The 27,474-nt window shown below is 45.7% G+C and overlaps 1 protein-coding gene across 1 annotated transcript in view; it reads right to left on the reverse strand.

The window, feature by feature from the left end:
* Positions 1 to 27,474, reverse strand: part of LOC116838098 (VPS10 domain-containing receptor SorCS3) — a 513,373-nt gene that overhangs the window by 10,272 nt on the left and 475,627 nt on the right. Inside the window, exons 19-24 of the mRNA XM_032803097.2 lie at positions 24,170 to 24,356; positions 16,845 to 16,978; positions 12,020 to 12,143; positions 8,286 to 8,398; positions 5,295 to 5,426; positions 3,489 to 3,588 (exon numbers count right to left, since the gene is read on the reverse strand). Coding sequence (XP_032658988.1) covers positions 3,489 to 3,588; positions 5,295 to 5,426; positions 8,286 to 8,398; positions 12,020 to 12,143; positions 16,845 to 16,978; positions 24,170 to 24,356 — 790 coding nt within the window. The remainder of the gene's footprint in view (positions 1 to 3,488; positions 3,589 to 5,294; positions 5,427 to 8,285; positions 8,399 to 12,019; positions 12,144 to 16,844; positions 16,979 to 24,169; positions 24,357 to 27,474) is intronic.

Here is a 27,474-nt window from a genome sequence, read left to right on the forward strand (position 1 = left end):
AGTGAGATTTTTAAATTTAGTAAAAGCCTAAGATCCAGATGTATTTTCTTTCTTTTTGTTTTTAATCATATTTATCTATTTTAAGAACAGGATTGCATTTTTGGTGTCCTAAGAGGTTTGTGCACATGTTGTTTTTTAATTAGCTGGTGGTAACAGCTGATTTCTTTGTTTTCCTTTCTCAGCTCTTCCCCGGAAGGGGCTGGGGGCAAAAGGGCTTGAGGGTACCACACAGGAAGGAATTCCCAAGTGCGCCTTCCTGAGTTCCAAGGGGTTTTGCATTTGGGTGGTGGAAGCATCTACCCATCCAAGGTCAGAGAGAAGCTATAACCTTGGGAGTTTAATAGCAGCCTGGAATGGCCAGTATTAATTTTTAGAGTCCTTGCAGGCCCCACTGTCTGCACTCCAAGTGCCAGAGTGGGGAATCGGCCTTGACAGCGCCAGGCAGCCAAACCTGGTTCTCTCTTTGCAGAGTCTGCTTTCCTATTTCTGCTGCATGGGACATGCTGTTTGAGCAAAGCCAGCTGGTATGAGACAAATCAATTCCCCTGCCTTCAAAAGAGAAGCTCCTATTTGAGCTGGCACTGCCCTGTAACAGCTTCTGATAACAAGGCAGAAGCAGGCTGTGCTCAGACAAACTAACTGCTCCCATGTTAACTCTTCAGGCTGTCTGGTTTCAAGCTTTCACTGGGGCTGGAGCAGAGGCATAAAGGTTTTGAAGGGTGATTCTATAAAACTGGTGCTGAGATGTAATTATTTTGTTAGCTTATGCTGGAGATGAGCCCAAAGCAAAACCCCTCCAACCAAACAGCCTCCTACTGCTTCCCAAATTCCACAGCAGTTTGCAGTGCTGACCCACCTGTATTGATATGGTTTGGGTGGTTTATAATAGAGTGTATGTCGTGCCTTGTGTGGGTATTTGCTCCCACAGCTTGTCTGGGGCAGAATTCTCATGGCTTAGTGGTCAGTGTGCAAGACTGGGACTGATAACTAAGAACCCCTGAGTTTAATCCCAGCACTTAGCTTCTTGCAAATGATTTTAAGTAGCAGCAGAACTTTCCTGGATCTGCAAAGAACATTTGATCCGGGTTCATTATTACAACTCTCCATTGCTTATACTGCACCGCAGACATGGAGGTGTCTACACCGACCAAGCCACTCATGGTCCCTGCCCTGATTCTTACAATCGAAGGGGCTGATACTGCTGGCATCCTGTTCTCAGAACTCCCACTGACTTTCATGGAAGCACCCAGCCTGCGGAAAGCTCGGCTCAGACTCTCATTCCTGGAAAAGGGCTGGAACTCCTGAATCTAAATGCTGTAGAGGGAAGGACCAGAAGCAAAAGCTCAGAACCAAACAGCCCTAGATTGTGGGAGGCTGGAAGGCTGTCCAGAATCTTCACCTGGAGCTAATTTTTCAGTTGCAGTATCTATAACAAACACTGAATCCTGAACTTGGGGATCTGGGTACAGATTTGACACTTTAATTCTAATCGGCTGTCCACCCCTGGCCATCGGGGTCTCCCCCAGAGGGAACAGTCTGAGAGGGGCTTTTTGTTGTTGTGAAGCCTTATGCTTATACAACCGAGAAGGAATTTGCTTCCTAATAAAAGCAATCTCAATGACTTAAATTAACCAGTGTCTGGCTGCCCACTGCCACCTATGGCCTGAGCAAAGGCAGCGGGTGGGAGAGGTCACAAGCCATGGTCTAAGCTAGTTCTTGGCTCTCTGAACGTTTCATGAATGAGGAACGTGTATCCCATTATTCTATGGGACAAACTTAACGGGAACCAGCAACCCCATTGAAATATTGCACGTCGCACCTGGCCAGGTACTTGCAAGGGATGGTCAGCAAGAGCAAAAGATAAAAGTTCTCTGGCTTTTCATCTCTCACTAACAGCACCATGTCAGGGTGGGCTGTAGGGCTGCCGAGGTTGGAGGGGACGCGTTATGATGTTGTGTGAAGATGGAGATGGATAGCCAGTGCTTAATCTTAATGAGGGCTAATTTATAGAGATGAGTCACTCTCAGGGAAAGTGTTCCTCCGCCAGATGCCGAGATTTCCCTCTCCTAAGTTCCATGCTCATTGAAAGAGCAGCAGCTTCCTGTATAGCAAGAATAGAACCAGCTGGGAATTTTGGGGGGAAATGTTTTCTTGTTGGAAAATGATGATTTATCAAAATCTAAACTTTTCATGTGACTGTATCAGCCTCGATGGAACTTCCATTGGGAAGGTTTCCAGGTCCAGGATGGAATTTCTGGACAAAGCCAAAGAGAGAGACTCCAGTTGTTAGAACACTCATCTGGGGCCTGGGAGCCAGATGACGTCCCTGGTCTGAATCAAGCCGAAGGGTGTCCAGTTAGGGGCGCAAAAGTTTTGGCCCAGGTGACCTACCTATGGTCATGCAGAGAGTCTGTGACAGAGCTAAGATTACAGCCAAGGAGGACCTCAGGCCTCTGTTCTATCCACTGGAGTACACTGTTTCCCTGATCGATGTAAATGGTTTACATGCGTCAAGAACTGAGGGTAGGCAGATGCTCTGTTGTCAGATTGGAAGCTAAGGGCCAGTGAACCACCTGCAGAAGGTTAAATTCAGGGTCTAACCACGAAGACCAGGGAACCATTCCCAGAGCCCCAGCAGCTTCTTATCACACTGTGGGGTTTCTTCAGGGAATGGAGCAAACGCCTAACCAAGCCATTTGCCTAATGCGAGGTTTAATCAGCTCTTTCTCTTCTTCAGCTGAGCTACCTAGAGTCATGGGAGAGGGTTGGGCTGGTGGAAGCAAGTTCTGAAGCTGGTTGGGCACCTCTGAAGAACATTCCCCTTCCAACGTTTTATGCCTCTCCTTTAAACCATCTCCCCGCCTCAAAGCTTAAGCGAACACACTTCCGGCCAAGGAGGGAGAGTTCTGTTGATCTAGCCCCTCCTTGGCTGGGAAGGTATCAGCTTATTGTGAGAAGCTTTGAGGAAGGAAACAAGTTAAAGGATGTGAGTTAAATGTTACAAAGGGGAAATTCTTTGGAGGTTCTGATTAAACTTGGGCCTGAACCCATGATCCCACATCACAGCAGCCCAAACTCTCTGACAGTTCGAGTGCCAACCTGGAGCCAAACAGTGTGGATCTGGCCCTTCTCCAGTGCTGACTGGCTAGTGGAGGGTCCCATGCGGGGAGGGAGAAGGCCGGGTAATGGGGAGCATACCCTTGCATTAGGAAACAGAGAACCTAGCTCAACCAATCCACGTATCAAGCAGCAGTGCCAATACCACTCAGTTTTGGTTGGGTTCTTTTGCTCACAGTGGGGGCTCCTCAAATTCTGGGATGGCGCTCGGATGTAGTTGCCAACCTCCATCCTCCCTCTGCCACAGCCTGAATGACTCTCCTTTTTCCCCAGTATCCATCTATTTATATGCCAGTAGTGTGCTGGTCTGTGTCCCTGCTCCCGTGAGAAGTAATGGGGGAAGCACAACTTACATGCGACTCCACACTTACCTAACGTCAACTGAGTGACGTACGCAATGACTTCGACACCAGGCTTCAGCTCAAACTGGACCAGGTTCTGGTTGAGAGCATTAAAGAGTAGTTCAACAACCTGGTGAACCAATCGGAGATATGTGGGGTCAAAACGGACAACAGTATCAGCACCACAGAACCTCTTGAGACACATGCAGTCTCTGAAGGCTAAAACCTAACCCATCCCATAGCAGGGAGAGTGGCAGGGGGCATTTGCAGGAACTCAGTGTTATTCCATGTGATTCTCCCAGCAGGAGAAGTGGAATTTTAAGACCCCAGGAGTGTGCTATGATGTTTTTACTGGAAGGGAAACGAAGAACCATAGAGCCCCAGAGTTTAAGACCAGAAGGGAACTCCAGACCATCAAATCTGCCCTCCTATATATCAAAAGAAAGCTAGACTTGGGTAGGAAGAAAATCCTTTGGGATCCCCCTCATTTTCTCCCAATCAACACTCTTGGGGCCTGATCCAGTGCCCAATGGAGTCACTGGGAACCTTCTAATTGAGCTCAATGGAGGTTGGATCAGACTATGGGTCATTAGACCAGAGGGCCAGCCTGGAGCCTCTCCTTTCCCCTCTGTTTCCAGGCCCCGCAGCTCCTGTTAAAGAAGGGCTGGGATCTAGTCCTGAAGGCTGTTTAACTCCCAACCCACTCCCTCTGCTCAAATGATGGGGGGCCCTGGAGTACAGGCTCCTTCTGGGCTGGCAGTCCAGCATGCTGCAGTGACATTTGCATGGTAGTGTCACAGATCACTGTGTTGCAGTGGAAGCAGAACTCACAGAAACTCGGGATCTTTGCAGCATTGCATGTGGCCCTACCCTCTAGGATAAAATTGAGCCGAAATCAGGAGGATCCCCACACACGGCTTTCCAAACACACCTTCATGCATCCCTTAGGCACACTGACTACACACTTAAGAGACTGACCTTGCTGGCTTTCAGTCGGCCACTGTCATCTCAAGGGGATGACTTTGCTCAGCAGGTAACAAGAGCTTCTAAAGATTCTCTGTGGTCCCCCAAATTTCTTAATACCTTGTTGCCGCAGAGCGAGCAAGTGAGCTGTGGGATGCCCCCCACAAAGCTTGTGCTGTGTATCCTGTACACCAGCAGTGCACCGGAGAATACTAGCCAGAGCTAAGCTGCTTTCTCCTGCAGCATTTCACTCTGCGTGTTTTTGTAGAGCTGATTTAATCACTTAGTAATCCTGGCGTGAAAGCTTCAGCAGCCTGGTGCTGCTGTTTCTAACTCTCCTCTTGCCTGAACATCGCAGTCCCTATTCATCACCGTAATTACCTATTTATCTAAATGGATGGATATTGTAACTTCCAAATACAGTTTGCATGCGCTGATCGCTATTGCAGAATAAAGAGGTCTCGTACCAGCGATACGGAAATGGAAGAGCCTGATTTATTTTTAGTGAGCCTCAGTATATTATCTCATCGCTTTGCCCTCTCTCCTTCCATTACTGTCAGGTATGTAGGGTATTGTCCTCAGGCCACGATGGACAGGGTACGACCGGGTTGGGAGGCACTACTGTAACAGGGTCTCGCCACTGGGGGTGCTATGGCATGAAAAAGGTTACATAGCTCAGCATCCTTAGTATCTCTCAATAAGCTATTGGGAAAGCCATAGACTCCCTGTCTGAACGTGCGATAGGCTTTAGCCCAATAGCTGCAGCTGAACAACAGCACTTCTTTTAGAGAAACGTAAAAGCCCCAGGAGTATTCTGCATGCAGTGTGTGTCCTGAGCTTAGCTGCATTCCGTGCTGTGACCCCTGCTGCTACCTGCTCCAGATCGCCTTCATGGCCTTTCCTCCTCTCCGTCGTGTTTTTGTGGGGTAGTATGAAGAGCTCAGCGGAGGTGGGCAGGCCAGGAAATACTGCCACCAAAATCTGCTCATCAGGGATGCCAGTCACCTAGGAAGAAGAGTGAGCAGTGGCATTAGAAGGTCACTCGGTGCCTTTGGTCCTGCTCTCTGTTCTTTCATCCTGTTTCCTTCAGAAGAGCTAATTAAGTGGTGAACAGCGAGCTCCTACCCACTGTCTGGGGGCTCAGGTTCTCTTATAGGTGACGTAGCTCTAGTGAGCTGCTATGTCCACTTAGTAGGGCCTGTTACAGAAGCTCTTGTATAGAACCACTCTTTCTCCTTAACCTTTAGAGCTAAGGATTGGCCTGACCGTACCCAGAGATCCAAAGAACCCAACTTCTGTGAGGTTTAAATACAGACCAACAGTATATCCACATTTTTGCACATCTCCTATCTTTATAAAAGGCTGACTCAAAACCCCAGATCCAAGCAGCCCTGTTTCAGCACACCCACTGCTGCGCACACAACTGATGGTACCTGAAAAGGAGGGTATGAACCCATTATGCACCTACAGATCAGGTTTCTGGTCACCCAGCTGCCTAATTTTCATGCACAGATGGCTGTCTAGTTGTGTCAGCTGGGTACTCCCTCACTTCTGCAGTGGCACGAGCATAGCTCAGAGGTTGTAGCTGAATATTTGGTCCCAACAGGACACAGTGACAAGTATTCTTAGATTACGTCTATTTTACTTTGCGCCTTCCAGTGCTTGCAATACTAGAAAAAAAATCAACTGGTCTTTTTTGCAAAGTGACTCTGAATTTGGTAAAGGGGTAAAATATTCCTGTTTCGTCAAATGAACCATGTTTTCTCACACTGTGAAAATTAAATTGCTGAAATTCCACCAACTGCGAATTTTCCGTGTAGTTTTGCTGCCTGTGAGAAATGGCAAATAGGAATGTTACAATGTAAAAAAAAAATCACTTTCTGTTCCCAAGAACAGCAGAAAATAAACATGAAGCAAAAGCACATGACGTTTCTCTTGCTTCGAGCCCATTACAATCAGGAATTTTTGCTTTGATCCATCACCTAATGAGACATAAAAACAGACTTCCTGGCTGCCTGATAGCATTCATTATTCCATGCCACTTTTATTGTGTTTTGCAAGAATTCATGAGCCTTCACTCAGAATGTTCTGGTAAAATCCAAATGATGGTTAGTTACACTCTGTCTCAATAAAGTCCCTCCCCCTCCTGCTGTCTTAATAGGATGAGATATTTTTCACTTCCTGTCTCAAACAGTTGTGTAGTGTTGATATGTGCTCCACTCCACAGGAGGTTAAGTTTCAGATGAAAAGACATCTCTCTCATTCCAATACAGATACATAGATTAGATTATATTAGATCTTTTGACCTAGCACTGATATGCAGCTTCCTATGGAGTGAAACACAACAGCACATAGCAAGACTATACAACTGTGTGGGACTTGCTGTGATAGCTGGGCCTACCAATTTACCCTAACTATGAGCTCAGCTGTAAAAGTGAGTGTAAGTTCATAAAGTGTCACAAGAACCTATAACAACAAATGTTATGGGGAACATGTGCAAAGGCAAGACAGACTGAATTAGTCCGAATTCAAAGGCCTACTTACGTAACCCAAGGATTGTGCTAAGATCACGCTTGGTAAACAAGAAAAGTGTTCAGTCAGGAATCAGTGAACCAACATTGGTATGTTGGAAATTAGGCCTAATAAATGGAAAAAATAACTAGGGGATGGGACTATTCCACCCACCACTTCCCTTTGGTGTCCTCAAAAATTGGCTACTGGAGCAAGCTTTGCCATCATGGCTGCCACCCCCACTGTCCCCTGGGACCGTGGGCCTTCATCATCCTGAGAGACGTCCTAACCAGACCAGGACAGAGAGAGGGGCCCAGATGATCACCTCCACCCACTCCAGCTGAATCGTAAACACCACCTAAAATGTGCCCTACCTCCCCATGTGTCCTTTTCCTTGCCTATCTCATCTCTTCCCTTTCCTATCTCTCTCCGTCTTTCTTCTCACTAATAAGAGTCTGGTTTAGCCCACCAACAGTGCATATTTTGCAACACTGCTGTAAGCTTGTGACAAGAAAGAATCCACCCCAGAGACAAAAGCTGCATTTTCTATCTTTGGTGTTCTTTGCTCTCCCACTTTTGTGAGTGTTTTTCTTGTTTCATCTTCTAGGAAATGGGATCGGACTTTAAGAACAACAGCTTCAGACCATCTCAACTATCTTCTTTTTCCCTCCAAAGGACAGTTACTACCCTCTTTAATACCAAGAGACTGTCAGACATGGGCTTTTTCCTTTCTAAAGACTCTCTCCCAGTGAAGGAAAAGAGAGCCAGGGACACTGTTAAAATAACAGCCTTATTTAATACTTCACGTTTCAAATGCTTTGAACTGTTTTTCCTTCTTTTCTGTATCTTCAATAAAAGGTGAAAAGGTTTTTTAATGGTGTGTTTGCCAAGCAGCTTGAGGTCTCTGTGTGCCAATCCCTGAACCCTGTTTAAAATCATTTCATGTTGGACAGCGTCTGGGTTATGATAACATCTTTGATTCTTTGGGCCCGTATATCCCACCTAAATGAATACAACAGACAGGAAATAAGGAATATCTTATTCTATTAGTCACTTTACAAATATATTGGGTTTGTAAAGCGCTTTGGGATACTCAAGGTTGAGAAATGCTAGAGAAACGTTAATAGTAGTAATTATGTTGCGTACAAATCCCCTAATGCATTTTGTTTTACAATTGCTCAGCACATTAACAGGCTGCTGGTGACAACTCCAGAACGATGGCTTCATTATGGCTGTTCTCTGCCATCCTTTTCTTTTCTTTTTTTTGTTGATGTTGCTATTCCACTATGAAACTCTCTGCATTTTAATTGCCTTTCCATTGTTGGGGAAGGAGAATGGGAACTGGGCACTCACCTGCACTAGAGCTCGCTTGATCACTTTGCTAATGTCTTGTCTCCACTCGGGGATGTCAGGATTGTGGTAATCCAGATTAGGGGAAAACGACAAGAGCTGAGACTGGAAATACTCTGCAGATATAGAGAGAATAATAATAATACTTGGGCAGTACATAGGGCCTGATCCTATGCCCGTGGAAGTCAGTAAAAGACTCCCATTGTCATCAATGGCTTTGGATTAGGAGCACAGTTCCTTTTGTCAGAGGATCTTACAGCCAAAGAGAGAGACCAACGCACTGCTGGACAGAGATACACAGACAAAACAACACACTGCACTTCTACAGGGCCTTTCATTCCAGTAGCGTCCCATTGCACTTCACAGAGGAAAGGGAGAAGAAAAGAAAGGAGAAAAGAAAGCGATACGAGAGGGGAGTACATGCTCCCTTCATCGTGCTTTGGGTTTGCGGTTTGAACATCTAGCCTTCTGGCCTGCTGCTTGCAAAGCGGCCGCCCGGTAAGTAAAGCAGGGTCAGGATGAAATTTGGAGCCAGTGCCTCAAAATGGGTTTGTTCGCTTGCATGTGCTCCACAGAGCAAACATGGACTGTCAGGAATGCTTTTTTCCAAAAGCAGCCATTATCTGTTTCTTCTCCTGGAACGTTGCCAGGAATGGTTACTACCCCCGTAAATCAGGCACCAATAGTGCTAATGACACACAAATCTAGGGAAGGCTAGTCACAAGATGCTCCAAATTACTTCCTAATAAATTGATAGCTAGGGTGGGGGCGTCCCAGGCTGGTTTCAGTGACAGGCTTTTTTTAAAGTACCCAAGCCCAGGCAGGTCCTCTAGTCTGCACTCTAACGCCCCCTGCCCCCACTGTTGGCACAAGCACCTGCCTCTGGACCTGCCTCCCCGTATCTCTCTGACTCATCCTCTCTTTTCAAGTCTCATCTAATGTGTATTGCTACTTCCTGGCCCACGACCCCCTAATGTCTCCCTCACTCTGCTGTCATGTGGCTCTGTAGTTCTAATGCAGCACCACAAAGTCTAACAAGATGCACTGGGAAGTCTCAGCCTATAAGGCCTTGAATTCGGCTTTCCACAGCCAATAGCAGAGGTCTCTCAGTTGCACAATGTACTGACTCCCTGTACGTGTTTGGACTTGGGGCCTTCACCGTCACAGCCTAGATGTCTACCACTTGAGCTAATGGGATAACTCTATAAGGTGGTAGCAGCAGTAGGTTGTTATTCTCTAGAGGACCAGCCACTGCTGGAGGACACAACCCAAGCACTTCCAGTATGTTGGGGAGTCAGATTTCCACCACACCTAGTGCTTGTGCCCCTGAGGCCGGCTTTGGACAATCCACTAGCCATGCTGCAAGGCATTCCTCAGTGTGAATTTTGAGTGGGCTATTTTGTTTTCTTTTGAGGTTTTGGTTTCCAGGTTGGCTTGTTGACTCTGGGCATTTCAGACCCGAGTTCTTATGGAGGGTGGGATGGATCTGAGCCATTATGATGTCTGGAGGTTTCAATAATTAGCATACAGAACCAAGGTGGAGCAGACAACATTAAACATAAACTCTTTCTGGAGCAAGGACTTCTGGGGCATTTTGTGATTCATGTGTGTACTGTGAGAGCACCATGAACCCCTGAGCTCTGGTCAGCAACTCTAGGAACTGCCACAATACAAATAAAGAATGTCAGTAATAATTTCCCAGGGTGGTCTCAAGACTTGGACATGGACTGAGACTTGGAAGACCTGTATTGTATTCCTTGCTCTGCCACTGGACTGCTGGGTGACCTTGGGCAAGTCATGTCCCTGTTCTGTGCCTCAGTTTACCCATTGGTAAAATGGGGACAATTATATTGAACTTCTCTGTAAAATGCTTTGAGATGTACAGAAGCAAAGCCTACAGAAGAGCTAGGTATTGCAATATGCAGGTAAAATTAACTTGACAATAGCATCAATGAGGAATGCCACAGATGGTGCCATAAAAACCACAGGTCTTGTCATGCTTTTAATGGCAAGGGCTGTCCTTTCTTTTTAGGCGCCACAGCATTATTAAATAAAAACACACATGATAGAAAAACTAAAAGGCAAACAAAGATCAGGCCTGAACTACAAACCTCGGTATGACTACGTTGCTCATGGGCGTGAAAAATCCACACCCCTGAGAGACGCAGTTATACCGACCTAAGCTCTGGTCTAGACAGCACTCTGCTGACAGGAGGGCATCTCCTACTGATATAGCAGCATCTTCTCTAAAGTGCTACAGTGGTGCAGCTTTTCAAGTGTAGAGCTGGCCAAAGTGAAACCGACTTTTGTATGGTGAACTCAACCCAGCCTCCAACCAAGTCTTCTGTGCTTCACCCTTCACCAATGCACATAGTGTAGCATTTCCAACCGTTCATCCAGAAACAGACAGCAGGTGCATACATGACATCTTCCGCCTTGGCCACATACCAGGGATCAAACTGGACATCTCCAGCACTAAATGCATGAGCTAGTCCAGCTTGACTTTAAGAGCTCCACTTTGCTACAAAGACTCAGATCCTTTGTGTATTGGGCACAGAGGGGCACCTCTAACATATCCTCCCCAGTGGGTTACAGATACTTAACACATATTCAAGCTCTGTTGGATACATCTCCTGAAGAAACTTATTGTCCAGTTCCCAAGATAATGATTTCCCTGAAATTTACAGTGCCTCTGACCACACTTGAAACAAGGCTGATTAAATACAGATTTACTTACATGGGCTAATAGTAACAGTGTGCTATTAAATCATGTTAGCAGATTATTAAAATCCACTGCATTTCCACAGCTCCATAGCTGATAAATACATATTTATCTGGTTGTTAAATCTCAACAGCTAGCTTTCTAGTAGCCACATGAGCATTTATTTAACACATAATCACTGGAACGAGACAAACATTCAATGCAACCTCCATCATCTCACGCGCACATATTTCAAAAACTTGCTATCCAAGCAGGGCCACATTCCTGACGTTAGCTGGGGAGAACTGGATAATGAAAACAGAGGGTGGCACAGGGAGAGAATTCTATGATGTCCTGGGGGTATCCCCTCCATATTCCTGACCAGAACTCTGGAATGGCCCCGCTGTGAATCCAGTCCAGGATTTGTATTGTGCCCAGTGCAGGCAGGAACTGCGGAGGTTTGTAAGTGCTGTGTGGATGCCGATGCAGTACAGCTATGAGCTAGAAAGCTCATAGTTATGTATCTTACTGTGAAGTCCTAGGTGCAGATCCTCAAAGGTATTAAGGCGCTGAACTCCCATTGATGTCAAATACCGCCTTGATTACAATGGGAGTTAGAGGATCTGGACCTCAGTGCCTTGGTTTTTTGAAGTTCCCAGTAACCTGGGAAATAACAGAGTCCAGGGCAGAGTCCCAGACCCAGAGAAAATTATGATTTAACTAAAGAGCTTTGCTAGATGGATTTTGTTAAGGTGCTTTAGCCAAATCTCTCCCTCTTGGGATCCTCCCTCAATAAAACCTGCTCTCTGGTCTCCTCTGCAATTGGGGCAGCTGGCCAACAGGCCCTAGAGTCAGAGGATCCTCCAAACACATCAAGCCCTGATAATCCAGGACGCTGTCCCTGGGGTAATCAGGTTTGTCCTATACTGAGATTCAATAGGGAAGCCACTGCCTGCTTTCTTCTGCTGGACTCTGGAAGACCCTTGTGTTCTGCTTGCCCCCTGCTTGAGCTTTGCTTGCAATCGGTGGAGCATACCATGCACGGCGATGTCCTTGGTGTCCTGGAGGAGGGCACTCCCAGCGGAGACCTGCACCGTGATGGTGTTCGTCCCCTCGGTGACGAAGGTGTAGGAGACACTGCTTTCCAGGGTGATGAGGGGCTGCAAAAGCCAAACACAAGCAATGATGACAGAACCCCATTCTAGGACTGGGATTATAGTATCTTCTTGGACTCACAGAAATGACACATGGAACTGGCCTATGGGGCCATTTTATCCATCCCACCACCAGCTAATACAGCACTGCTCCTCAGGGCTTTCTGCATTTATACAGGACTAAAGTCACGACCCTTCCCAAACTTCCCCTATGGAGACTCTCCTGCAGCCAGGTATGTCTCTGACTACTGCAAATGCTTCCTGAAATTTGGCCTAAAAGGTTCCTTTTGCTGAACTGCATCCCTTCCTCTAGTTATACCCAAGTAGAGCACAATGAGCAACTCCACAGTATTTGCAGAATGCAGTATTCCTCCGTCCCGCCCCACAGCTCTAGGTTAGCCAAGCTATATACAGAGATTGCCTTGAATGAGAGTTTGGAGCCAGGTTGGACTCCCCCACACACGCACACAATTTGGATGCCATACCTCCCCCGAAGTGTCCAGACCCAAGCTATGGCAGTCATGCCTAACTCAAGCTAGATGTTTAACGCTGCCTCTCTATCTCAGTAGCGCTGTGGCCCTCATCGCTGGCTTCTCTGAGGACTTGACATTAATATGTGGATCATCACAGCATCCCTGCGAGGGAATGAGGGTGGTGCAGTTGCTGGAGTGCAGTAGTGGGGCACAGGAGACCTGCATTCTACTCCCAGCTCTGCTAGTTGGTGACCTTGGGCAGGCTGCTTTGCCTCTGTGCCTCAGTTTTCCCATTCTGTAAAATGGGAATAATGACACTGACTCAGAGACCGAATGAGTCTGGTCACACTAGCCCTATAGTGCTTACGAATAGTGAGCTATAAGTCACTACATAGAAGCAGAAGAACAAGGTGCTTCTAAACTACAGGGAACATTAGCAATTGTTCTACAGGTTACCAGCCATGATTCCATCCCAAAATAACAGCAGCCAACGTTGTCTTCAAAACTGCCTTTTTCTTGCGTGTGCCTGTGCTGGATGTTGTATTATTAAGGCTCGTTTCATCTGCATCATGGAGTTTTAACATTCAGCCAATTCCTTCAATTTAATTCAAGCGCCAAGGCTTGGGAACGAACTCTAAATTAAATCAAGTCATTTAAGGTTCATTTGCACAATTGTATCAGACAGCCGGACACATTTATTAAACTGAACCTGTGTTAAGCCAAGCAAACTGATCTTTGGTCATATTGCAAACGCAGCAGACCAGCAATTCACTACAGTGGCTGTGTGTGTGTGCGCGCACACGCTTAATATGGAGGGGCTCTTTAAAGAATGGGGTTGAGTGCAGGGCAAAGTTTGCTGTGCAATGATGAGATTGCAAAGCTGCATACGAGGTGTTTGGTGCTGTGATATCTAGTGGCCTAGATTCACTCTTAGATCTAGTGGAGGGTGGCTGCGGAGGCAGAAATGGCTACACCTTCCCCTCTTCTCCAGTGGAAGGAGACTTGAAATGGCGAGTGGCTTGAGCAGGGAAGGGATGTGCGAGTTCTCAGCTGCCTTTGTGAGCACAGGGGTGTCTCTGGAACTCTGGTGACATCCTAGCGAAATCCCCAGGTAGCACTGCCTGTCCTTCCTCAGCTTTCACCCCCAGAGCCCACAGCAAGCAGCTGGTATAAATGCTCCCCTCTCTACGACAGCTGGCGTGTATCCCAGATGCAGCACGCAGCTGTACTCTGAGCCGATTTGTTCCTAAGAAAAGCAGCCTTTTGCCTTGAATTAGTGGCGGATCCCTGACCCACGACTGTGCACATTAAACAAAGATTGGAGCCAGATCCCATATGCCTCGTGACATGACTTAGTGAAACCCACACACCTCCTGGGTGTGGTGTTCTGCCCCATCTAGTGGCACCAAGACACTTGAGAGAGAGAGAGAGAAAAGGAGTCAGCTTAACAGCCAGCTGGTTGTTAGCTCACACAGTAGATGGTCCTGCACTAAGTTCACGAGGTCCCAGGTTCAAGCCTGCCTGCTGATGACTGGGGGGGGTGTCAGTGTTACATTAGCATGAGACAGAGGCTGCAGGCAGGAGGTGTTTTACCCAGAGAGTGCAGCAGGAGCTTGGAGCCACCATGGCTGTGGTGCTGCAGCAGAGCCAAAGGGTGGCACCATGTGGCAATTGCCATATGGGCTCAGCAATGCAAAATGGCTTGTGCTGCTTCTCTCTTGGTAGGATCCAGAGACGGCTGCTCAAGCTTGAATATCCATGGAGCTAGATGGGGTTGGTGCTGCAGAGGAGCTAAACTCCGTGCACCCCTTGCCTGAGAGCCCCTTCCCCTGCAAAGGTTGCTAAAGAAGTGGCGATACTGCTACAGAGGGGGCATATTCCCCCTTCTGAAGAGAGGGGCCCCAAGCTGTGATCCCAGGAAGAAATGGATGGTAATGGGGCAGCTACCCCCCAGAACCTCCTGCTGGGAGTCTGTCCTTCTCCATAGGCCTGGTGGCTTCCCCCCTGCTGACTCCAGCCCTGGAGGAGTCTTGCACAGCCTCTGAAGTCTCTCTACAATCTCCTGGTGCTCTTTGTAGGGCCATCGCCCTGATCTCTGCCAGGTGTGCCTCATTCTGTCATCTGAATTGGCTAGCTCCAGCCCCTACCTAATGGTTGAGCCACCCTGGTACAAGGACACAGAGAAAAAAATGAGTCATCCTTATAAAACATTCACCATTTCCATAGGAAGAGTCAGAAAATACATCATTCCTCAACACAAAAATCCACTGTGCAACTGTGATCAGTTGTTTGCATTCCCCCCTGTAGCACCCTATTATTACCTCTGTAGCTGTTGTCACGCAAGACCTAAACAAACACACAGGGGCTGTGTGAAGGCTGCAATTATCCGAGTCACCCCTCTGCACTCAGAGTGACCTGCTAATTTACTATCACATGCCAGAGTTTGGGAGAGAGGGTGGGTGCCCATGCAGCATCTCTGTATTGCCTTTGCCATCTGTAACCGAGTGCTGAGAAGCCACAGGACACAACTCTGGGGCACGAGTGTATTTGTAACATATCTTGCTTCCAGGGTGAGCACTAGGCAACAAGAGGTCCGTGGCAATGGATTAAAGTCTATGGGCAATTCTGGATCCCTGGGTTGACATAGATGAAAGTGACACAAAATGAAACCTTCTCCAGAAAGCCAACTCCACTTTCGTTAACAGAATCTGATGAGACTAGAAAGATGACTAATCACTTTGCTGTATTACTAGCATTAACTATTTTTACTCCACGCACGTCTAAAGCATCCCTCACCATGGCATCTATATTGGCTTATACTGTCCATAGGTTTGAGGTTACACTGAACGGCCCAGGATTCCACTGGAAACCAGTCACTTACAGATCTGAGACTCTGCAAACAAATTGCAGAACTGTTAGAGCTGAGAAGAGATTTGCAGCCACTTAACTCCACGTTCCCATCCTTATCTTATTTTTAAAGGCTCAAATGTTCATACCCCATTCTTAACATGACCTCCAGTTTTGTGGGCACAAATGACCGCAGGCACAATTTGCCACCTGCAATTTATACTGCTTTGATGTCTAAGGCTATGTCTTCCCAGCAAAAATAGATGTATCTTTACATCAAGATAGCTAACTTGAGTGCTTGCCTTGATGTAGTTAGTCAAGACCGACCTAAGTTGGGGACTACAGTTATCTCAAAGTAAAAACCACACCTTTTTTGCCATGAAAACACAGGCTTAGTTCATAGACTATCACAGTTGGAAGTCATTTAGTCCAACCCCCTGGTCAAGGCAGGACCAATCCCCAGACAGATTTTTGTCCTAGGTCCATAAGTGGCTCCCTCAAGGATTGAACTCACAACACTGGGTTTAGTAGGCCAATGCTCAAACCACTGAGCTATCTCTCCCCAACCCTGGTGTAAAATAGGGATGTAGACATTGAAGTGACCAAAAACACCCTCACAAAACTAGCAACCACATTACTTCCCTTTGCAATTTACATCTGCATAAATGGAGGGCAGTGTCTGAAACTGTAGCCCACAGGTCTCTCAAACAATGGAACTTGCATTAAAGAGCATCTCCAGTAGGCAGTCTCCTGATTTATTCCTTTAGAAACATCTCCAAAACTTCCAGTGGAATTCATTTCAACTTTTCATAAAGAGATCCTTTGTAGTAGGCAACTGAGTTTTGCCAATCCTTTTGCTTAAGAGAGCTTTCATTTTTATATTTAATGTGTGCTCATGGCCCTGAACAATAGGCATGGTCAGGCAGGAGCAATTCATTGGGAGCCTTGCTTGAATTTCTAGACAGCGATAGTTATTTGAACATCAGCAGCTTTAAAGTACTGTGTTGGAATCGAGCATTATACACTGTATACTGGTATATAATGGAAACACCAATGGTTACTTGAACACCCACAGAAGTTAAATGCTGTGTTGAAACCCAGCATTATCCAGTATATAGTGGTATACAATTTCCTTAAGTTGCAAGCAAACTCAGGTAGTAACAATGGTCTGCCAAGCACAATAATAAGCAGCGGCAAAAATGTAATGACTCCTGCAACACCACCACAAGGGGGAAAATAAATCACAATGGGCAAAGTTCAGACAACGAACAAACCTTTTTAGGTCCAGGGAACTCAGCAAGAGCAGCGTGTTTTCATTGCTGCTCAAACAATATTCTGCCCTGCCAAGCCACTGAGGTAAGTACAATATGATAAAAAGGGACCGTACCTTGGTGCTGTTACCAAACCACCAGAAGTAGGTAAGGGTGCCCGACTGACTTGGCCACACCACTGCAGTAAGGTTGACTTCCTTATTCCTAATGGCAACGAAGGGTACGTTCAGATGGACATGCTCCACTGGACCTGTGGGAGGTGATCTCATTATTACAGGCATCTCAGTAAGTCCTCCTTACACAACGTTCTACAATGACGCAAAGCAAAACTCTCTCCCCTTTTTGAAGTCAACCGAGTTCCACCAGTATAAATTTGATGCAATGGAGGAGAGACTCAAACTCTTAGAAGTTTACTTAATGAGAGACGATGATACCAGATTAACAGTCCTGGAGACTCCAATTCTTTGTTGAGCTTTTATAGGGTTGCATCATAGGAGGCAGGTGTGCAAGCTTCCCGTACGTGGCTCAACCACTGTGTCTCAGATTTGGAACTGGGATGCACAAGCTGTTAGGGTTTTACAGGATGATTTAGATTCTCTGCTCATTCAAACCTTGGCCTGTTGGAGCCAGCTAGAATGATGCTTTTTATAACGCAGACATCTGTCTGCTAGGAACCAGACTGAAACCCACCAACTCATTGCACAGATCACCAAACAACTCTCAGATAGCTATGGATTTCAATCTCACCAGCTAAGCTGGGTCCTCTAGGTGAAAGGGCCCATAACCCATTACCAAACCTCCAAGCCATGTTGGATGGACAAATTCCCCCCCTTGATTAAACCAACCTACATAGCAGGGATGGACAAAATCAGTCTAGCTAGGGTTTTATATGGTAGTTCATCATCATTCTATCTGAGCACCAAGACACATCAGAAAGGACCCTCCAGCCGCTCTTTAAACTGAAAACAGTCCTCTTGCTTCGTGATTTGAACCCAAACCCCCAAACATTTTCAATATTATTAATAATATTCCTGTAGTGACCAATATCCACAGTTATTCTGCTAGGTGCTTCACAAACAGAACAGAAAGATGATCCTGCCCCAAAGAGTTTACAATCTAATACATGAGAAGAGGTAACAGGTGGCTACAGGCCGACAGGCAGAGGAGGACAAGAAAACTATTACTTTCTATTACTTTTTCTCTAGGACTGGAAGGGACCTCGAGAGGTCATCGAGTCCAGTCCCCTGCCCTCATGGCAGGACCAAATACTGTCTAGACCAGCCCTGATAGACATTTATCTAACCTACTCTTAAATATCTCCACAGATGGAGATTCCACAACCTCCCTAGGCAATTTATTCCAGTGTTTAACTACCCTGACAGTTAGGTAACTTTTTCCTAATGTCCAATCTATATCTCCCTTGCTCAGTTTAAGCCCATTGCTTCTTGTTCTATCTATTTAGAGGGGAAAGTGAAAAGTTGTCTCCCTCCTCCTGATGACACCCTTTTAGATAACCTGAACAATGCTATCATGTCCCTCAGTCACTCTTCTCTTATCCAATAAAATAAACCCATTTCTTTCACCTTCCTTCATAGGTGCATGTTCTCAAGACCTTTTAATTCATTTCTTGTTGCTCTTCTCTTGACCCTGCTCCAATTTCCCACATCTTTCTTGGAATGTGGTGCCCACAACTGGACACAATACCCAGTTGAGGCCTAACCAGCGCAAGGAGAGGGAAGAATGACTTCTCGTGTCTTGTTTACAACACACCTGTTAATTGCAGTCCCAGAATCACATTTTGCTTTTTTTGCACAGTATCACATTTGCTTTAGACTCATATTTATTCTTGTGTGGTCCACTAACCCTAGATCTCTTTCTGGCATAGACTCCCTTCTAGACCATCTCTTCCCTTCTGTACGTGTGGAAACTGAGTTGTCCTTCCTAGTGGAGCAACTTGCATTTGTCTTTATTCAACTTCAATACCGGGTTACCTAGACCAATTTCTCCAATTTTGTCCATCATTTGAATTTTGACCCTGTCCTCCAAAGAGTTGCAATCCCTCCCCATTTGGTATCATCTGCAAACGTTAATAGCGTCATTTCTATGCCAACATCTAAGTCGTTGAATGAAGATATGAACGAGAGCGGTCGCCAAACAGACCCCTGAGAATCCCACTTGTTATACAGAGCCCTTTCCAGCAGGATTGGGAGCCATTTAATACATACTTCTCTGAGTACGGTTATCCAGCGTTATGCACCACCATTATAGTAGCCACCATCTTAAATTGGTATTTGCCTAGTTATCAATAAGGATAATCATGCGAGAACCGCGTATCAAATGCCTTACTTAAGTCTAGGTATGACCACATCCACTGTCTCCCTTATAACACAAGATTCCTTATCCTATCAAAGAAAGCTCAGATGTTTGACCACAATTTGTTCTTACAAATCTCACGCTGGCTATTGCCTACTCACCTTACCACCTTCCAAGTGTTTGCAGATGATTTCTTTAATTACTTGCTCCATTATCTTCCCTGGCACAGAAGTTAAACTAACTGGTCTGTAGTTTCCTGGGTTGTTTTTATTTCACTTTTTATAGATGGGCACTATGATACAGTACTGGTCATCGCAATAGGCAGTGGTCAGAGTTTTTTGTGGGCATCACAGCAAAGGACAGTTTTAAGGAGGGATTTGAAGGAAGAGAATGAGGTAGCTTTGCAGAGATCTATGGGGAGCTTTTCTCAAGTGCAAAGGGGCAGAAAGCACAAAGATGCTAATTTGAAAATGTAACTAGTGAGTGATTAATATTCATAATATTTGACAAACCTCCGAACTTGGTATTAACTGTGTCATGAAGCAGAAATACCAAAACAAACTAAGAACATTTATGTTTGAGGTATTCATGACCTGATCAAAGACTAATAAGAGTCTTCTGAGAGCACTTGGTCTCATGAGATTTCCAGAACAAAGAAGTTTGAATAAGTCAAGGCAAGCATCTAAACTTCTTGCTCCTTTTTGATCTAGAGCTACAGCTGGGAACTTTTTGGGGTCAGCTGTCATTGGTAGTATTTTCTTCTCTACTTTTGGTAATGATGGGCCATCTTTATCTTTCTATAGGAAGAGTTCTGAGAAGAAGAGAGAACCAAGGGATTAAACAGATAATCTCCCTTGCTTCTGGAATGGTCGAAAAGATGACGATGCAGCAGGAAATCTTGTTGCAGCAGCAAATGGCCAGAAATAACTCTAGCGCTCACTCCCAGTGCATGACAATTGAGAATTCAGTTCCTCACCACAGAAATGAAAAGAACAAGAGGAAAAAAAAACAGATGGAGAAAACGCTAACTTTTTCAGTTGGAACTTCAGCTTTTTCTCCATCTATTTTTCCCCCCGCCTCTTGCTTTATTTTTTTTGTAAGGGACTGAATTTAAATGGTAATTGAGATGCACTAGGCATGCTAGCATGTTGCTGCTTATGTCTTATCGGTGCTGTTCAGCTCTGGTAGTCAGATGGATCTCTACTGTTAGAGAGGAAAGGCGGGTTTGTGGATAATGCTTGGCCTGGGGCTAAGTAGAGCTAGGTCTGATTCCCAGTTCTGACACAAACTCTCTGTGTGACCCTGGAAAAATCACTAAATCTCTCTGCCTCACTTTCTCCTCTCTATGACGGGAAAGTTAACCCTTCATCTACTTGACTTGTAAACTCTTTGCAGGGCAGGGACTGACTCCTCCTATGTGTATGAACAGCCCTAACACAATGGGACCCCAGGCTTGGTTGAGGCCTTGGGTGCTGCAGTTGTCTCCTTTTGACAGGGAAAACAAGGTAGCCAGACACCAGACATGTGCACTATCTTTCTAGGAGTGAAGGAGTTGTCTTAGTCTCTCAAATGCTCAGAAGACACGGGGTCCAGGCCTCAATATACCCTAAGCGGGGGTGGAGTGAGGAGGTGAGCGGTGAGGCAAGCAGCACGTAAGGAGATGAGTAGGCAGGAGGCGAGTGGCAGGTGAGGGAGTGAGGAGGGACACAGGAGGTTGGTGGGGGGGTGAGGAGGTGAGTAGTAGGCGCATAGACAGCGGGTGGAGCCCCCCTTTGGGGAGGCTAGCCCCTGACTCCACCCCTTCTGCCTGCGCTCCCCCACAGGCAGCTGGAGCCCCAAGACCCCCGACGTATATGATAATAAGTTGAGATCATTAATATACTGACCTATAGGAGAAGGGCACCCCAACATTAGTAGGGTGAGGAAATACAAACAAGGAAGAGGGGAGAAATCGCTACTGAATATGCATTAGACATAGTGGCATCAGCGGAACATGTTATAAAAAAGTTCTATCCCAGCCTGTGGGCAGAAGGGGAGAGAGATGTAACCCTTGGGAGGTGCCAGAATGGCTCCCACTGGTGATGGAGAAGATAATGCCTAACACTTCAGGTTGTTCTGCATGGGATGACGTGAGTATACGGATGTTCGGATGTACATTCCATATTGTCTCTACCTACCTTGCTGGGCGAGAGTGTCTGTGACTTTGCTAAAGGTATTAATAAACTATTGTAAATACAGACGGTTTCCTAAAGTGTGAGGGTTGCAACTGTGCACATCGGGGTTCCCAACTGAACAGTAATTTTAAAAATACGGGACCTGATCTTGAGACAAGCACCTGTCAAACCTCAAAGTGATAACTGGGAATTTTTAAGTAATCAATATAATACACAATCTTTAGATCAAGCTACAGGTCCAAAGGGACAGTGATGGGGTCTAAGAAGACAAGGGAGATGAAGACAAAGAGGCTCAAAGTGTCCCCAGCTCTAGAATCTCAATATTGAACAGCAAATCCAACAATAAAATTGAATAATCCCTGAGCAATGGGTTGCTATTACTGGCTAACAACTGCTTTTGTTAGCTAATGGGCCAAGGTGAAGCCAAGAGCAGTTAATGCTCCAATAACTGGATGTTAAATGCAGTTGTGATTGATTTTGAAGGAATTACAAGCATCATACAAGATTTAAGGGACATTTTTACTCTTTCACACACCTAGCTTGGAGTTTAAAACCGATCCTCTCCACTGGCTCTTGCCATTTGGAAACTTTTTAGACAAGTGTACCCCTTGGGGAGTGCAGCAAATGAAACGCAGGAGGGAGAGAAGGTGTATTTGCAGGCTGACGGTGAAAATAGTTGAGCTTCATGAACTTCCATCAGGAACCTGGATTAAAGGGTACAGCAGTGACTGCAATAGGAGGTCTCAAACTAGGTGATCTAATGGTCCAAGCACAGGCCAGAATGCTCCGATCTCCTGCATTTCTATCCTGGGTTATTCACTCTCTTCTGTGGCATTAAGAAAGTCACTTAATTACTCTGGATCTCAGCTTTCCAATATATAAAATGGGGTTAATGATAGTTGCCTCCTTCACTCGCATTTGTGAGGATAAAATAGCTAATGTTTGTCAAATACATTAAAAAATGAAAAGCACTATATAAGTATTCACATATTATTAATGCTCCAGAAAATGTTCCAGGCTTTGTGATGTTTAATCAGCATTGCCTGCCCTAAACATTAAAAAATCATGAGTCACAGATCCAAAGATCAGAATAATAAAAAAGAATAATATATTTGGAGCTTGTTTTATTTTTCTTTTGATTTCTGAGCCATTAGAATATGTTTGGCTCTCATTTTCAAGCTTTTCTTGAAGCCATGAGGCCTAGAAACTTATTTTGTTTCAAAACAAAAGCTGAGATTTTAACATGATCATGTGACCTTAGGAATTGGGGATTTCAGAAAAGAGCGATATCAAGAGCAGAGAATCATAGAAATCAGGATATCTGTCTCACTGAAAAGTCCAATATTTCTATATTGATTTTTGTCCCATATTGAGACATACTAAAATAACAAAACTTTTTCTAACATGAAAAGTTCCAAACAATTTTGATTCAGAAATGTTGAAATGTTTTGTTTTGAGTCCGTTCAACTTTAAACTGTATCTGTTAAATCAGTTTTTAAAAGCAGTTCAGTTAAATTGTTGCGAACCCCTGTTAGTTTGGTCTCAGAAGGTATATTTTCACTGAACAGCTAACCCCAGTGACCCGCACCTGGGTGTGAGCAGCTAAGTTAGCGTAGCTCAGGTGTGAGCATGTCCACAAAAAAGCCCTACTCATGTTACTGCGTCCTCACTGTTTCTACAGTCGCCCATGTGTATCTGGGGGGGGACATATCCCATGGTTCTTTGTGCTGAGAAGCTCCAGGATTTCTTCTCAGTCAACTGTGTCAATTGTGGGAGAATCTGTGTGCCCCTTGGGAGGAATTGTGGGGAAGGGCATTGGAAGACTATCAGCATTCAATTGATTTTGCCTCATTCTTCCCTCAGTGCCAGGCACCCTGGGTGGACTACATAGTCCATGATGCACCACATGGCTCAATGAAGTGAGACTGGGGTGCATCATGGGAGATGCAGATCAGCCAGGAAGTCCATAGGAGAGAATGGAGGCACAAAGGACCCAAATTACAACTCCCAAAGGCACCACATCATCTTATGTTGATCTAGTTAAATGTTGAATTGCCTTGAAACCAAATGTTTTGGTGCAGTTTAACAAACTGAAAGGATTCAACTCATGTTGAAGGAATGCATGACAAGGTATTTCATTTTGATTTGCCTGCTGGAAAATTGAAAAATGTTGTCCACGGAACATTTTGAGTTCTTGGAAACCACATTTTCTGTCGAAAAATCATTCTGATGGAAAATTTCCAACCAGCTCTAATCATGAGATTTGCAAAAAAATCATGAGAGGTGGTAACATTTTTTTTTTTGCAGTATATTCTTATGGATCTGTTTCATAACAGCAATAAGCCAAGCCAAGGCAGTGTGTATTTCTGGGCATTTATATTGCTCCTCCAGAAGCTTGTCCACATCTCTTTGGTCTAGAAACTGATGGGAAGACTGGTGAGACCAGGTTCACTTGTAACCTGTGTAGCATTTTCTGCTAAGTTGGAGATACTGATGAAATAAACCAACCTAGTGGTGTTTTATCTTTTTCAGAACTGTCCAGAACCACAAAGTGCAGCAGCACATGAGAATGAAAGATAACTATCACGAACAGTAGCTAAAACTACCTGCAGATTTTCAAACCCTAAGGAAAGGTTTGAGTTGTGTTTTGAGGGATTGATTCATGCTGTCTGAAGTATGTTCATCTATCCCCTGCATACAGAGCTGGCCCTTTAAAATCCCTCATTGCATGTGTGAAAGGAGAATCTTCTTTTACAAGAACGCGGTGAAATTCACCCTGCAGGTCAGGATGCTACTTAAAGGGCTGGGACTGCATGAGCTGTAAGCCATGTATACAGGCCGGGATGAGAAATTTCCTAGGGTGACTGGCCTCACTGAAATAAATGGGAGTTTTTCCATTGGCCTCAATGAGGCCAGAATTTCACCCCTAGAGTTTAGCGCCGACATCTACTTACAGACCACGTGTAGGAAGAGGACAGCAGTGTCGGAGCCCAGGCTGTTTTCCGCGTAGGCCGTCACCTGAAAGATCCCAGCGCTCTTATAAACGTGCCTGATGCCCTCTTCTATGGGGCTGAAATTAGCATAGGACATGGCAATACCATCTCCGAAATCCAGCTGGATGTTTGTCCTCTGCAGATCGCCCTGCAACAGAGAGCACTGTGGTTAGGAAGTCAGCTGATAAGGGTGATTGATGTTACACTCCATCCCGCTGTTCAGCTTCACTTTGTTAGTGCAAAGACAACCCCGGCACATGGCAACATGATCACTGCCAAATGCTGCAATGCCCCCAAACACAGCCAGAGCCAGCTCCAGCTCCTATATTATATCTATTATATATCAGCAATGCCCAGAACAACCTGGACATTAAGAGGTGTGAGCAGGTGTTATCCTCCCACTCCTGAACCAGTGGTTCAAGGGTGCAGAATGCCACTACAGTGCTGCTTAAGGGGCACATGAGATGTGTCTATATTGGGGGCAGTTGAGATGGGAGGAGCTGCGTAGATGGCAGGTTATGTCTCTGCTGAAGGATTAGCTAGGAGCATCTTCCAGGTGCTGCTGGAGTGCACTGAATACAAGAAGAGGAGGGAGTACAAATGAATGAACAGCAGTAAACAATAAATCTTAGGCCTTGTCTACTGCAATGGTTTCATTTAAATCAGTTTTTAAAGCAATTCAGTTAAACAGTTGCGAACCCCTGTTCATTTGGTCTCAGAGGGTATGTTTTAACTGAACAGCTAACCCAGGTGATCAGCACCTGGGTCTGAGAACCCAGGTTAGCCTAACCCTGGTACGAAGGCGGTCACAGCAAAGCCCTTCCCATGCTACTGCATCCTCACTGTTTCTACACTCACCTGAGTGTGTCTGGGGAGACATATCCCACGGTTCTTTGTGCTGAGGACTTGTCTGCCCTTTGGGGGGAATTGTGGGGAGGGCATTGGAGGACTGTTAGCACTTGTGTGACCTAGCCAGCATCCTCGCTGCAAAGTGGACAGGTTCCAGGCTCAGTTAAACCAGGTCCCGGGTTCTAACCTCTGCCCTCAACTGGGTGAGCTAGCCTGAAATTGGAGCACCCAGGTCAAAGGTTTTGCTGTGTGGATGGTAGGGAGGTTTGGGCTAAAATGCAGGGAAGCGCCCGAGTTAACTGCAGTGAAGACAGACCCAAAGTGTTTATTTTTAAATTTGTTTCCAATCGGTTAAATCAAAATTAGCCGCTTTAAACCAAAATAAAAGCGTCCACATGGCGTTCTTCATCGATTTAACTAAGTCAGTTTAAAATCACCCCTTACATTAAATCTGTGTAGCTCTCTGTGCAGATAAGCACTCATGGCCCGAAATCCTTTCTTTAAGGTGATAAGGATTCCAATCACATCCAATTTGGATTGGGAAAGTCAGTAAAAGAGACAGAATGTTTGAGTACATCCCTGGGATGCTCCACTCCAGAAATCAAACAGATTCTAGCTCTATATCTATTCAGAGAGAGGAGAGAGATTCCAGTTCAAGACCAACCACTGCTCCTGAGTTTAACATGCTTTCGTGAGCTGCTGTAAACAGCCTGCTCCCACGCAAGTCAACAGCAAAACTCCCACATGCTACAGTGTGCAGGGTCAGGATCAAGACTAATGATGTAGCTCCACTACATGCTGGTCTAATTAGTGGAGGGAAACTACCATGCAGCTCAGACCCAGTGAATACTTCTCCAACCCACCTCCCTCCCTCGGACTTCACTGGAATAAACTACCATACTCGCAGGGCTGCATTAAACCCCAAAGAGGCCAGGTGATTAAAAGCACCATTTTGCATTTGCTGTGCAAAACAGGGATAGCTTCCCACAATAACAACCAGATTCAGGGGTAGATTCTTCGCTCTGATTCTTCCCCACGTGGCACGAAGGGAACAGAAGCCTTCCATAATTCCCTGCTTGGGATGTCCCCCAGTGTGATAGCATCACCAACAGGCTTAAAGCTGATACGGCTGGCTCCCTCCCTGCAGCCCTTAGGGTGCATTGGGGGCAGAGAGGAGCATTGGCTGGAGGTGATAGGTGGTCCTTTGGAGACCATAACTACTTGAAGCAAGCTAGAGCAGCACTCAGGATGCGCTAACCTGCACTGAGCCTGGAACAGAGAATCAGGAAGACATAGCCAGTTCCCTTGTCCTCATCCCTTAAAAAAGATTTGATCACCAACACCCCCTCTTTCCCCCCGATCCACTACAGAGCTCTGCAGAGGGAGCAGCCAATCAACTGGAAAGTGGCTTAGGAAACACAACAAAAGGTGGACAAAGCCAATGACATAGCAGCATGTCTACTCAGGCTCCAGGACAAATCTTTCCCTACTCTTACAACTTTCTTTTACGTAGTGACAGTCAGAGCTGGACTGACAGAGCTGGGGAGTGGAATCTCTTCCACAGCACAGAGAGTGACCATGTTTGCTTCTTCCCTGCCAATGTAGCTCTGCCTTGAGTTGTAGGGATTGTATCACTTAACAGCCAGGTCTATTCCATCCACGGCTTCTCTGCTGGGACAAAGAGCCAGGATGCTGTGCATGCATGAAGCTTTTGCAAGGATGACACTTGGGTGAAATCCTGGCTTCATTGAAATCAAAGGGAGTTTTGCTATTGACTTCAATGGGGCTCGCATTTCACCTTTGTTCTCTTGGAACATGGAAAAGTCCTATTGAATTTGACAGGGAGGAAGCCAACAGGCTTCTGTAGACATGTAACTGAGTGCTATAAAACTCAGAGGATTTAGTAGAGGGTGAATAGGACAATTTTAAACCATCCTATAGAATTCTTTAGCAAGGACAGAATGCTAGGGTGACCAGACAGCAAATGTGAAAAATCGGGATGGGGGTGAGGGGTAACAGAAGCCTATATAAGAAAAAGATGCCAAAATTGGGACTGTCCCTATAAAATTGGGACTTCTGGTCACCCTACGGAATGTTCTGTTGTACTCTCCAGGACAGTTCAAAAATTAGATAGAAAGGTTACTAAAGGAAGGTTTTGAATCAAGGTTGAATATTTTTTCTAAACGATCAGCTCTAGGAATTATTCTGAGGAAGTTCTCTGGCCTGTGTTGTACAGCAGGTCAGACTAGATCAGGGGTGGGCAAACTTTTTGGCCTGAGGGCCACATCGGGGTTCCAAAACTGTATGGAGGGCAAAGTAGGGAAGGCTGTGCCTCCCCAAACAGCCTGGCCCCTGCCCCCTATCTGCCCCCTTCCACTTCCCACCCCCCTCAGAACACCCAACCCATCCAACCCCCC

This window comes from Chelonoidis abingdonii, chromosome 16 (genome assembly GCF_003597395.2).
Source record: "Chelonoidis abingdonii isolate Lonesome George chromosome 16, CheloAbing_2.0, whole genome shotgun sequence".
In the NCBI taxonomy this organism is placed as follows: Eukaryota; Metazoa; Chordata; order Testudines; family Testudinidae; genus Chelonoidis; species Chelonoidis abingdonii.